Genomic DNA, 14,421 nt, shown 5'->3' on the forward strand with positions numbered 1-14,421 from the left:
AGTAAGGGAGAGAATTGTGGCCAATTGCCGTAGAACAGCGGGACACTAGACAATGTCTTGATTTTGATGTGCCTTCCGTGGAAAGCTTTGAGCTGGAAGGTTCTTAAGGAGGATATTTATAGAGTTTGGATTTATTATTAGTTCCCCTCAGCTACTGCACGGGTCAGCGATTAAATAAACGTAGAAAATGCTGCAACTTTCTATAATTTTAATGCGACAAACAGACATACAGATAGATTACAGAAAGACAGAGGATAGACAGACAGACAGACAGACAGACAGACAGACAGACAGATAGATAGATAGAGAGATAGACAGACAGACAGATAGATAGATAGAGAGATAGACAGACATATATATAGATAGATAGATATATAGATAGAGAGATAGACAGACAGACAGACAGACAGACAGACAGACAGACAGACGAATTATAGATGGAAAGACAGAAAATAGATAGATGATAGACAGACAGACAGACGGATTATAGATGGAAAGACAGACAGACAGACGAATTATAGATGGAAAGACAGAAAATAGATAGATGATAGACAGACAGACAGACGGATCATAGATAGAAAGACAGACAGAGGATAGATAGATGATAGATACTGTAGATAGACAGACAGATTACAGACAGACAGACAGACGGATAGATGGATAGATTAGATAGATAGAGATAGATAGATAGATAGATAGATAGATAGATAGATAGATAGATAGATAGATAGATAGATAGATAGATAGATAGATAGATAGATAGATAGATAGATAGATAGATAGATAGATAGATAGATAGATAGATAGATAGATAGATAGATAGATAGATAGATAGTTTGGCCGTGTTCTGGTGTTTTAGTATTTGTTTTGTGGAGAAACATTAATGTTAAAGCTCAGTGCAACTTTCAGCCAGGTGCGTGTGAATGAGGTGAAAAGGTCAAACCCTCTACCTTGCAGGTCAGCTTTGGTGAAACCAACTTTGTTAGCAGGAAATTTCAGAAAGAATTGGATCATAAAAAAGGGTTGGTTAGTGGAGGATGGTCAGCCGAGAGAGAGAGAGGAAAAATGTATGAAGGATAAAGAGAGAGTAACATGGGTAATAATTTTAGTAAGGCAGGGGTAATGATGAGGTAATTTAAATTATTTTCTACAGTTAAACAAATGTACCCAATTTAAATCTGTAATAAAAAGATTGTGGAAACATCATACATTACTGGTAACTACTGTTAACAGGCCTTTGGTTAAGGTGCCATCTAGTGGTTACAGAGGCTCTCAGCATATCAGCAAAACAAGAGTTCAATAAAACAATCAACACAATGCAAAAATCTGGTTAATATATACGATTTAGAAAGACAAAACAACACGTGTAGAGGTTAAATCAGGTTTGAATTGAATGGTTTAAACACTGTAAAGTCCCACAATGAGGTGTGATGAATCACATATACCTTCACAGCCCCGTTCGATCTGCCCGCTGCGGAACAGAGCGTCATTGATGAGGTCGGGCAGACGGCCGTTGAGATCCATGGAGGCTAAGCAGCCCTGGAAACCCTCACGAGACACCACCAGCTTCGGCAGGATCTGGTACATGTTGGGCCCTAGACCGGCCACAAACAGATCACCTGCAAAAGAGTGGAACAAGACAACTCAAATACATGTTTTGATATTTTAAATGTCAAACGTACAATCAAAAATGTCATAAAAAGCTCAAGCTGACCTTTCAGGTCCAGATTTTTGGCTCCGTTGACCACCTGGCTGACAGACTTGGCGTCCACCTTTAACGTGTGTGTGTTGCTGGCGTCTCGAGTGATCACCACATTGTGCCACTGGTTGTCGTTAAGAGGACTGTCGCTGTTTCCCTTCAGAAGACTTGGTCCGTTTCCCAGGTCAAACACATAGTGGATATACCTGACAAACACACACACACACACACTGAGCTCCACGTCCCAAATCCATCCAAGTGCACTTCACTAAAGAACACTCCGCCTAAGTACACACTGAAGCAAACTCAGATGATCAACTGAGAGGCTTCTCTATCAGACCATAAGAGAGGACACTCGTTTTAAAGAGGCAGAGGTTTTATATTCTACTAGAGGACAGGCCACAGACCAAGAGGATCAAGCATTTAGATGGACAACGCTAACCATTCATGTCACAATCCCAGCCTGTGTTTCCCTGTCTTGTGTGGACTTTTATGTTATTTCCTGTTCTGCACCATGTTTTGTAGTTCTTTGTAGTTTTTCTTGTTGAATATATATTGAAGAATTATATTATAGTTTTTTTAAATTCAATTTATTATTATTATATTTTATAATTAAGTGTCCCCAACTAAGCAAGCCAAAGGTGACAGTGGCAATGAACCCAAACTCCATCAGGTGACAGAATGAAGAAATGAAAAAGACTCCGTATTGTTTTCCTCATCAGCTCATTGTTATCTTGTGTATAAATACTACCCCAGTGTTCCTCTCGTTCTTTGTCTTTTGCATGAAGCAAGTTGAACAAACTGTGAATTTCAGAGTAGGTTTGGAGTTGCCAAACCCATATAAATTCAACCTAGTTTAAAAGAGGGCCTTAAAGTGTGACGTGCAGCAAACAGCCAATTTGCATGGGCAAATTTGTCTCTAAAATTATTTAACTCTAAACTGCTTTAATTTGAAGCAAGAAATACAGCTTCAATTGGCTTTATTGCATCAGATACATGTCACTGTACACTGAAGGTCCAGGTTACTGTACTGATCTCAAACCAAGAATAAAACCCGCTTAAAACCAATCCATCTTCTTGAGTTTTATAAAAAACAAAGTTTGCTCAAACTAATCTCAATCTTACCTGGGGAGCAACTGAAAGCGGCTTCATCCAACGGGTGTTTGTTTTAGTTCCTGTTGTTTTGATTTATCTTATTCCGGCCTGGATTTACTTCTGTTATCATGTTTTAATAAACCATATGCTGCATTTGGATCCAACGTCATGTTTTTACTAAAACAGCCACCATTACAGTGGGACTCGCTTTTATCCAACCTTGATTTGATCAAATAAAGTAGGTTTGGTTTTAATGGGTCAACATAATTTTTTCTCTGCCCGCACAGTCCTACATAAAAAAAAAAAAGTTTCCCAAGCATAACAATTTAGTACTTTGATGAAAGATTGTCAAAACAAATCAAAGGTATTTTTCTTCAGAATGTTTGCTGATGATTTGTGCACAATATGAGAGATAGTAAACTAAAACATTTAGATTTTATACGTTTTACTTTTTGATGATTCTTTTCGCATTACAACTTGGTCTAATTAATTATATTTTAAGAGATACCTTTTAAACCTATTTGGTATTAGTAACAGAAAATAAATGCATGTTGATGACAATAAAACATTAATGTTGAAAGTACAGCTTAATAGGGTTGGCTAATTGCAGAACTTTGAATTGATTCTGTTTTCAGTTTTTTCATCAATATTAATCAAGTCAATTTGAGACTTTTTTTAAACATCTTATTACAAGTCTGAGATCCCTCTGGAAGCTAAGGTGAAATCCTCTGTAATATAACATTTGCATGGTGGTCTTTTGTTCACTTAACTCTCGTTTCATGTTGATCAATCGTTTTTAACTCAGTGCTGATATGGTGTTTTGGTCATCAGTATTATCATTTCTCTCACTCACTGGTCGCCACTTGCTGATGAGAGCAAATCTGTTTGATGGACAGTTTTAAAAGATTTGTGTCACTAAGCTGAAACAAAATACCCACTCCTAGCTTTTCCTCCTACTTATGTAATGATGTACAAACATGAACAAATCATTTCAGTGAACATATTCAAAAGATATGCATCATTGGAATGAATCAATTTCCCCAAGCTATTCGAGGTCTTCTGGGCCATGTAGTAGTTTGATCATCTGGGGCCGTATTCACAGAACATTGTATCTTACCACTAAGAACTCCTATTCCCAGCCGGGGAAACGGGGGAGAACTCTGGGTTTGGGCTTTCAGAGCTCGGGAGCCCTCGATCCCATCGGAGAACACGCTAAATATGCTTTTTTAACTCTTTTACTGTTCAAACATTTTTAAGTGTGAACCCGTGAAACAATTGCCACAGGTAATATGACATTATTTTCATTATTTATTTTGGGCGTTTTTGCCTTTTTATCATGATAGGACAATGAGTAGACAGGAATTGACCATTCACAGGGAGCTTGATTGACAGGCAATCTGCCCAATCATACTTCACCATCCACCATTTTGTCTGACAAAGCAGTCAGGAGAGTTAGTAGATTAACATGGGAGGATTTAATCAACGGTCAATTGGGAAGGTCCACGAGCTGGAACTCGAACTCGGGTCACTAGAGCTGCCCATAAGGCTATCGGGCCAAACTTGATGTTTTACGCATGTACATAAATGAACATTTATGTTATGCCATCGCAGATTAAAATCTATAAATCAAAATATTTTATGAGATTAGAGATTAGAGATTAGAATCTGGATGCAGAAAAACTTCCTGGAATTGAACAGCTCCAAAACTGAACTGAAGCTTATCGGTACAGTGGCGGCTGCTCGCAAGGCTGATCACATTAGTTTGGTTGTTGATTCTAGAATGGTGCGTAATCTTGGTGTCATTTTTTATCATCATTTAACATTTGATGCACACATAAAACACATTTCAAAAACCGCCTCATACTATTTCAGGAACATTGCACGACTTACACCTTTTCTCTCTTTTGCTGATGCAGAAAGGTTTATAAATGCCTTCATAACGTCTAGGTTAGATTATTGTAATGCCTTGTTCTCCGGCCTTCCAACTAAATCTCTAAGCAACCTACAGTATATCCAAAATTCTGCTGCTCCTCTCCTCGGAAACATATTGCACTTGCTTCCTATTAATGGTAGGAGTGATTTAAAAATTCTATTTTGAACATATAAAGCACTACATGAGACTGCACCAGCGCATCTTTGCGATCTTGTTAGTTTATACACACCTTTTTCATCTCCGTTCTACCAACTCTCTTTTACTTCATCAGCCTTCATGTAAACTTAAGACCTTGGGGGAAAGAGTTTTTTCATTTAAAGTCCCCAAGTTATGGAATGAGCTCCCTCTCACCGTCAGAAATGCATCAACTTTGGGACACTTTAAAACGTTGGTTAAGACACAGTTATTTAAGGTTGTTTTTAGTTTACTTTTGTATGCTTTTTATTTTATTTTACTGTAGCGCGTTGGGTTTAATGCCGGGGACACACTTAACGACTAGCTGAAATATTCTAAGACTGAACCGAACAGACTTACAGACTGTTTCCAACGACTGCAGCAGATTTTAAAACATCGACTGTGAACACTGACTGAACGCAACGGTCTCTGGCACGTTTTGGCATGATCAGTCGTAATTATCAAATTACATTCATAATCGGCCTTACAGTCGTTACAAGTGTGTCCCCGGCTTAAGAAAAGCGCATTATAAAAAAAATGCATTATTAACATTATTATTATGAAGAAGAAAAGGCTCAGCACCCAAGGCTTATAGCCTATTGCCTCAATGGTGTTCAGTGTATGTGGGCAGATTGCTAAGGCGGATTGCCAGCAATAGCCATTTTAGGATTGTTTGTGATTTAGTGACTTTGGAGTCCTCTTAACTACCCCTAACTTTTTACAGATATAGGAGCTGGTTTTAGCACTAAAATTCTTTGTGAAATACTCTTTTGGAAAACAAAAAGTTAGGACTGACAAGCCCATTATTTTTAAGAGTGTCTCCTAAATCGGTACAGTAGGAGCTACTTTTAAATTTAGCCTGAAGATGTTTTGTGAATAAGGCCCCTGGATTCTATAAAGTGAACACACTTTTAGCCATGTTCCTCCCAACTCCTCAGAATGGATTCTTTATGGGATCGATTCCCAGCCTTACCCGTCAACCTCAACAAAATAGCCATTTGGTAAACATTGGAAACTGATACTTTGAACCCTCTTCTTCCACTCACCCTTTGACAAGCTCCACGGCAATAAAATCATTCCCATCTCCACTGTTGAAGAGAATGAATCCGTCACCCGAGGTGGTTTTGAACTGAAAGAACAGGTGCATGGTGCTATATGCCTGGAGCGTAGCAAGACCCAGATAGCTTCCTTTGGTCTTGAAGGTAACAGGATCGGCCACGATGGAGCGCATGCCAAAACGAGCATTTAGCTCACAGAATTCGATGTCCCCGTTCTTGCACATGTCGATGTAGAAAAGACCATTGAACTTCAGGCCTTGCAGGTGACCAATGAAGTTGGATGGAGCCGTGGACGCAAAGCGCCGTTCTGTCAGAATCCCGGTCTCAATGTTACTGAACTCCAGCCGAGTGTGGTCACCATTCATCTGACCTGTGAAAGAAGAGTAGGAGGTCTTAGTAAAGTGATTAGTAAGTGTTGGAATAATGCATTATATAGGGGGCAGATGCTTAGGGTCTGTTAAGTTTATAATGCATTCATACCTTCTGCCACATCATCATCCACCATGAGTTTGAGGTTTTTACCACGCCGCATCACTCTGACCGAGTGCCAATCATTGTCGTTCACTTTCTGTCCAGCATGCAATGTCTCTGGTCCTTTACCTGAGAATGATGTGTGTCAGTTAGTGTTTACACACACTAGCATTGCAAATCAAATTTCTGGCTTCTCACCATTTTAATAAATCATACCATGTGTAAAGGTCACACACTCGTATGTGAGAAAAAAAATCTTTTGGTTTGCATTTTCAAACTTCTGTCATAAAGATGCTAGACCACAAAAATATTTTAATTGAGGTACATTGAGAAAGTCAATAATTCAGTGATAAGTCAGTCAAGTATCAAATCAACTATTTAAACTGCTGTTACTCAGAAAAAGGCCAAAAAATAAAACAAAACCAAAGTATGGCTGAGGTATGTGTGGAACAGCATATCCATTCTGCAGAAATGTTAAAGGGTTAGTTCACCCCAACAATTTTAATTATCTCATAAATTACTCACCCTCAAGTCAGCCAAATACAATCGGAGTTATATTGAAAAATAGCCTGGCTCTTCCAAGCTTCATAACGGGAGTGAATGGTACCGTTTTAAGCCCAAAAAAGTGCATCCATCCGTCATAAGAGTAATCCATATGACTCCAGGGGGTTAATGAAGACCTTCAGAAGCACAGCGATGCATTTTTGCAAGAAAAATATCCATATTTCTAACTTTATACATTATAATCACTGGCTTTCGGTAAGGGCGTTACGCGAGTCGAGTTCTGGTGGTCGAGTGACCTGTGACCCGACGCATGACGTATTGACGAACGCGGAAGCACAGAGCATAGAGCAAAACAAAGCAACGGTCATGAATTAGAAGTCTAAAACAAGAATTTTTGAAGAGAAATGTCAGAGTAGCTTGAGTTTGTTGCCTAGCATTATTTGTTCGAACCACAAGAGGTGATTACTCTCACCTAAAGTTGTATTTATAGTATAATATAATTACATATACATTGTATTATATTATATTATATTATATAATAATCATGTAAGTTATAATTATTGATATTTCACAGCAAAAATGCATCACTTCAATTCAGAAGGACTTTATTAACCCCCTGGAGCCGTATGGATTACTTTTATGATGGATGGATGCACTTTTTTGGGCTTAAAAAAATGGTACCATTCACTGCTATTATAAAGCTTGGAAGAGCCAGGATTTTTTAAATATAACTCTGATTGTGTTTGGCTGAAAGAAGAAAGTCATATACACCTAGGATGGCTTGAGGGTGAGTAAATTATGGGATACTTTTCATTTTTGGGCGAACTAACCCTTTAAGTATACTAGTATGCTGGTAATCTGTGGTGCTATGTGCCCTATATGTGTTATATGCTAGTAATCCACTCCAAACATAGTCGTAAGCATTTCTTTTTTAAAAGTGCACTCATTTAAATATACCAATAAAGAATGAGTAGAATTAGTCCAAAGCACTGATTGTTGTACAGATTTATTTGGCACCATTAACATAAGCTGCTCAAATATATTGAGTTTTTAGACTTCACATTATCGAGCATGAGGCAAAGTGCCCCTTTAAATGTACTGTAGAATTAAAATGGTTAATCAGCACTGTATTACCACCACTTTCTTTACAGCCACTGTGCTTTTAATTGGAGAATATGCTTAATAAAAAACAACCTTTAAGTGAAACAAGCTCTACAGAGATGACTCTCTGAACGACCTGCCCTGTGTGCTTATACACATCTACACAAGTTTAGAGTTTTTATAGTTTAAGTTAGTTTAAGGTTGATGGTGACGTAATACTTGAGCAATGACGGTAATTCAATTACACCACATTAAGAGAGCAAATTACTTTCATTTAACAATAAACTCCTTTTTCTCTGTCATTTATATAGACACACGGTCTTTTCCCTTCATTATAACAATTATACTTAATAGTGTACAAATGTCTTCAATGAGACCTCCTGGGTTTTTAATGCGACTTAATGGAAGATTTGGAGCTCTGAGGCCACAAGCGCCCCCTTGAGGAAGACTATTTTGATTCACACATAACACTATCGAACTGTTACTCGTCAGTGGAGTGTTAGTGACTGCAGATGTATCACTGCCTTGATTCTAGACCTATTTTTCACATGTTCTCTATAGATGAAATAAATAAATAAAATATATATAGTGTCATGTCATGAACCAAGCAAAACAGCTTTAAAAACTGATTAATGTTACACCATTTGATTAGAGAAAAATAAATAAAATACTAAATAATAATCATTTTTAAAAATGCGGTAACACTTTACAATAAGGTTCATTAGTTAACATTAGTTAATGTATTAACTAACATGAACTAACCATGAGCAATACATTTGTTACTGTATTTGTTCATCTTTGTTAATTATTAGTTGATATAAATACAGTTGTTCATTGTTTGTTCGAGTTAGTTCACAGTGCATTAACTAATGTTAACAAATACAGCTTTTGATTTTAATAATGTGTAAGTAAATATTGAAATTAACATCAACAAAGATTAATAAATGTTGCAGAAGTGCAGTTCATAATTAGTTCATGTTAACTATGTAGATAACTAAGGGATAATGTACATTATCCTGCTTATTACACGGCTATTTGCCACATAAGTAAATAATTAGACGCAAAATATTGATCTGAGTCCAAGTATTTTATGAGCACTTTAAACGCGAAGCTTCCACGAAAGCAGTTGCTAGTGCGCCAAGTTCAAACTAGACGGACATTTAAGAGATATGGTATACAGTCATACCACTTATTACACAGCATTTCACAACATACATAATTATGGAGATTAAACTGTTTTAAAATCATACCTGTTTATATCTTACAATCCAACAGTGTACAAAACAATGGCAGCATCTGTATTTTTATGAAACAAGAGAGAGCGAGTCCACGATACTGGATGGCATCATTAAATAACTGTACACAAAATATTGATTAGAACGGAGTTTTAATATTTTATTAGCTCACCAAATGCAAAACTTCCACAAAGAAAAAACGTTCCTAGCAAGCGTAAAGCACTGCTGACTCCAGTAACCCGGATGAGCCTGTGTTTCTGTTTTCAGCGGTTGTTATCTGGGAATAACTTACCGCTGGATGGCGCGATTGACCAATCAAGTTTTCCACAGAGCCGTGTAATAATGTTAACTAATGAAACCTTATTGTAGTGTTACCAATGTAAGTATTAAATTTAATCACTTTTATTGACAATAAATGTTTGATTAAGGGCGTAGAAATAGTAACTTGATTATGTATTTTGCAATGCTTTACGGAAGTAAACAATCACAGCTGAGCCACATTTATTGTGTTAAACATTTTCAATGTTTTCAATGTTTTGATTTTATCTTCAACAACCGATAGATTGTCATAATCTGATTGCTGGGTTGTTGAAGATAAAATCAAAACAACTTTCTACAGACCAGACATTTGTGCTCAATTGTCACAGCAAGAAAAATAAATAAACAAATTGGGGAAAAAAAATTAAGTGTTCATAAAGTGTTGTTGAACAACCTCACAAATCTCTGCTAAAGAATGGGATGAGGAACGGGAGACTTTTAGATGAGTAAGAGCAGTTATATTTTTCCAGAAGAGCATAAAACTTTTTTTTAAAAACTGCATCATTACAAAAAGCTTAAAAATTAACATTTTAACAGCATATAAAACATGGACAAGGATGTACACTACCAATCAAAAGTTTGGACTTTATTCATTTAGCTTTCTCGTATATTTAAAAACCCTTTGATTGAAGGCTTAGGCCGTTTGTCATGCTTAATTTGTGTTTATAATCATTAATACTATTTAAGTCTGCAAACAAGAATTAACACACATTAACACGTGTACATAATTTTATGTATTTATTACTGTTAGTCAAACGCATTCAACTTTTAATAATAATAAATATTATAAAACAAAATATTTACTTATTTATATAATTTTATTTAATTTTAAAATTCATCTATATAATATTGTCTCTCTATATTTTAATGTATTTTAATTAAGTAATCATTAATAAAAATAAATGTGGGATAAATGTTATCTCTCGTTCAAGCTCGTTCGCTTCCACGCTCTCTCCACGTTGGATTTTGGGAAATAGTGCGAGTGGGAAATCAGAGTGCATTATGGGTATAAACGAGTGAACAAATGTCCGACACCTAATGTAGTGCACTATATATAGTGGATAGGGAGCGGTTTCGGACACTAAAACTGAAATTTAACATTTCAAGAAAGTCTGAACTGTGGAGCGGTATATGAGAAATGTTAAGTACACGAGATAAGTTATTTAGGGCTTTTTAAAAGCATCCCATGATACACATCATGAAGCTAGTTATTCTGGGCAAAGAGTGTCAACTTTGCAGAAATTCAAATAAGATATTTTGAGATTTTTTATTTTATTTAACACTTTGCCATACTTCTATTTGTGTTATATCATAGCTTTGATGACTTTACTATTAATCTAAAATATGCCTAGATTATAATAAAGAATGCATATGATTAATTCCAAACTTTGAACAGGTAGTGTAGGTTAGCAACACTGTTTAAAACATTTGCTAATACTTTGACTGTATATAGGAAATAAACAACACATAATTTCATTAGCTAAGGAGTGAGTTTCTTACAGCATTCATCTAAAAAAAAAAAAAAAAAAAAAAAAAATCCAATAGGTTAAAAAAAATGAGTAGAACAAACTGAATAAAGACTTACTGGTGTTACAGTTTATCCTGCCACAGTCTAGATGGGGAAGAACAAGTGACAGATGAAATCGCGTCCTTCAAGGATACAGCTGCAGACATCCAACAACAGAAACACCACCTTCTGGGGACGAGCACATGAAGCGGCAGCCATTTCCAACAGCTGTTTGAGCATACTGGACAATATTTTCTGATATAACTCGGTTTGCCAATTTGATCCAAGGTATCTATTAAATGTGTATATTTGTGTTATTATTAACATGTAGCTTAACATCTAGAGACAATTATAAGTAAACCATTCTTAAGGAAGATTTCTACAAAATGCTAAACATTTTGGCTGTATCTAAATATGGTTCTTTTTGTCTCTCATTTTGAGCGTCCAGACTAGACAGATTTTAATGTATATAGTAATAATCCATTTAAAATGGCTGCCTGCTTTAAGCCAAATGGATTCATCAACCCGGTATTCTTTGTCTTTCTTTTTTTTGTTTTGTTAATTATCTTTTAAATTACTGGTCACCAACTATAAGAAGAATTAGACTAAGAATTTTTATGATAGTTGGAACTGTTATCCGGGCTGGAATCCATATGGCCATTTTTATCATGTGCCGTCAACCGCAACAGAAAAGTGGGAGCAAACAGCCTCGGTCCAAAAAGCACCAGCACCACACAAACTTGTAGCATGTTCTTCATATTAAATAAACAGACAGTCATCTCAATTAAGACAATATAACTGAACTAGTGCAATGGATACTGCCTGTTCTGGTTGTTATGTACAAGTGTATGAATGGAAAATTACAAATTTTAGCACTGAAACTAATTAAATTGACTATTGAATTTACTGAAATTACTTTTAATTGTGATGTTGCAATATATTTAAGATGTGGATAATCTGGCCCTTTCTTCCATCTGGACATGGTGTGCATATGGGTGGATGTTAGTAGAAATGAGTGTGTGTGTGTTGTGGCCACGAGCTGCAGGTGTGCTGGATGCTCTGGTCTCGGGCTGTTTGCTTACAGGGCCGCAGGCTAAAGGCCGTTGAAGGGGTGAGTACCATCTTTAAACAAGGCATGATAAATGCCGTTAAGAGCGAGGGATGGGGATGGATACATATTTTCCTGATAACGTGACAAAAATTGTTGTACAGATGTGCACCTGACTGTTAAAACCACCTTACCATAAGAAAAACAGCAGACACAAATACTAAAGAAGTATCACTGAGACAGTCCTGTCCGCAGCATATGTAGGGCTGGGTGATATATTCTATATGTATTATGTGTATATCACTATGACTTTAGCATGTTTTTTTTGGCCATTTAGTTTCTTGTCTGTGCCAGTAATCCAGTTTCACACCCATTCCTTGTGTCAAAAAGTTTACAAAGAACTTTTTGATAAATCTTTTATGTTTATCATTAGGGTGGACACAATTTTTATTAAATTAGAAAAATGCAAAATAGAATAATTTCTCAGACTGCATTTAGTTATATTTAGTTGTTTATTATATGTATTGTCCTATTGAAGTCTTTAAATTAAAGTTATTTAAATTCTTTCTTGTTTTCATTTTGTAAAAACAACATGAAAAACAACTTGATTATCTTTTTTTACCAAAAAAAAAGACTGACAGACAGACAGACAGATAGATAGATAGATAGATAGATAGATAGATAGATAGATAGATAGATAGATAGATAGATAGATAGATAGATAGATTTAGCTATACCGCCCAGCCCTAATATAAATGCTGCTTTCATTTTAAAAAGACTTTAAATAATCGAATTACTCAGATTTGTAAACCATTGTTTGTCCAATGCGAGTAAATCAATGAGCATGTGTATGAGAATGACTGGCGCAGATGTGTTGCTTCAGTCATGAGGTCAGAGGTTACGTGAGACAGTGATGAGAGAGCGCGTCGGTCCACATCACCCGCAGACAAAAGCAAGAGAACGAAAAACAAACTGGAGCAATCCATGCAGATCAACAAAACAACAACAGTTTAGTTGTAGTGTGAGAGAGATGATAACATCCAGTAACTTGCAAATATAATAAATAACGGAAGATCGAGGAAGAGAGAATGGTAGAGAGAGAGAGAGAATGTCAAATATAGCGGAATACAATACCTAAATTGACGGTGAGTCGGACACGGCCGCTGTCCAGCTCTAGTCGCAGTGTGTCTGCGGACTCACGTGATGTGGCAGCCATCAACAGGCAAAAGCACGCTGGGACATAAACCGCAGAGACACGTCCTCTGCTTCTGTGTGTATTACCGTCGGCATCACCACCTTCATATACATACTGCCATCGTAGCTTAGGATAGACGCCTCTGTGGAGAAAACAGACACACACAATAAATAAAGATCAAAAGATCTTGCAAAGAGTACTTTAACTGGACTTTATTCACATCAAGTCAATTCAAATGTGTTCAGTGATTTAAACACAACAATGCGTTTCTATGAAGTCTTTCACACTTGAGTACGAAATATCAAACTTTAACTTTAAATTTAGTTGTTCATACCAACAAAAGTACAAAAGTTTTGATATGAAAACATGCTTATGAATGTGTTTCGTTTTATTAGTCACATCAGAAATTGTGTGAAAAGGCCTTTACACATTTTTTGTAACAGGTGATATAATTTATAAATGGCGGCACATTTAGTGCCCACTCGGAAAAGTGTTTGTAACTGTAATGAAAATGTGCGAGAGTAAATTTCAGCAATAGATTGTAAAAGTCATATAACACAAATGTTTTTCATTTTAAGGACCAAAAGTGGGAGGAAAATTTTCATGAAAAAAATAAATGATGACATTAAATTACTTAAAATAAATAAATAAATGACTCTGTAAAAAATAAATTATTATAGTGCTAAATATATATATAAATATATATATATATATATATATATATATATATATATATATATATATATATTATATATATATATAGTATTTACCCTTACAATTCTGGTGACAGCAATTGTCTGGTTAAGTTAACTTAAAACATAACTGTGTTTACGTGAATAAGTGAATATGTTTACTCGCCAAGACCAGCATTTTGACATTATTTTGTTGGTGTCGTTGCGTTCTTTGGTTTATGAGGATTCCATTACAATTGTGACATTACAATATTAAAACATCATTAATTTAGGCACAATTTGTTCATTATTTTGCAGTTATAAGCTGTTACAGAAGTTTTTCTGGTAAAATATAATTTAAAGGGACAGTTGAGAATGACTGGCGCAGATGTGTTGCTTCAGTCATGAGGTC

The 14,421-nt window shown here is 35.9% G+C and overlaps 1 protein-coding gene across 1 annotated transcript in view; it reads right to left on the bottom strand.

The window, feature by feature from the left end:
* Positions 1-14,421, bottom strand: part of nrxn3b (neurexin 3b) — a 346,388-nt gene that overhangs the window by 182,898 nt on the left and 149,069 nt on the right. Inside the window, 7 exon segments of the mRNA XM_079583552.1 lie at positions 1,446-1,619; positions 1,715-1,905; positions 5,948-6,329; positions 6,440-6,559; positions 11,174-11,200; positions 13,278-13,367; positions 13,370-13,480. Coding sequence (XP_079439678.1) covers positions 1,446-1,619; positions 1,715-1,905; positions 5,948-6,329; positions 6,440-6,559; positions 11,174-11,200; positions 13,278-13,367; positions 13,370-13,480 — 1,095 coding nt within the window.

This window comes from Phoxinus phoxinus (assembly GCF_949152265.1).
Source record: "Phoxinus phoxinus genome assembly, chromosome: 16".
Lineage (NCBI taxonomy): Eukaryota > Metazoa > Chordata > Actinopteri > Cypriniformes > Leuciscidae > Phoxinus > Phoxinus phoxinus.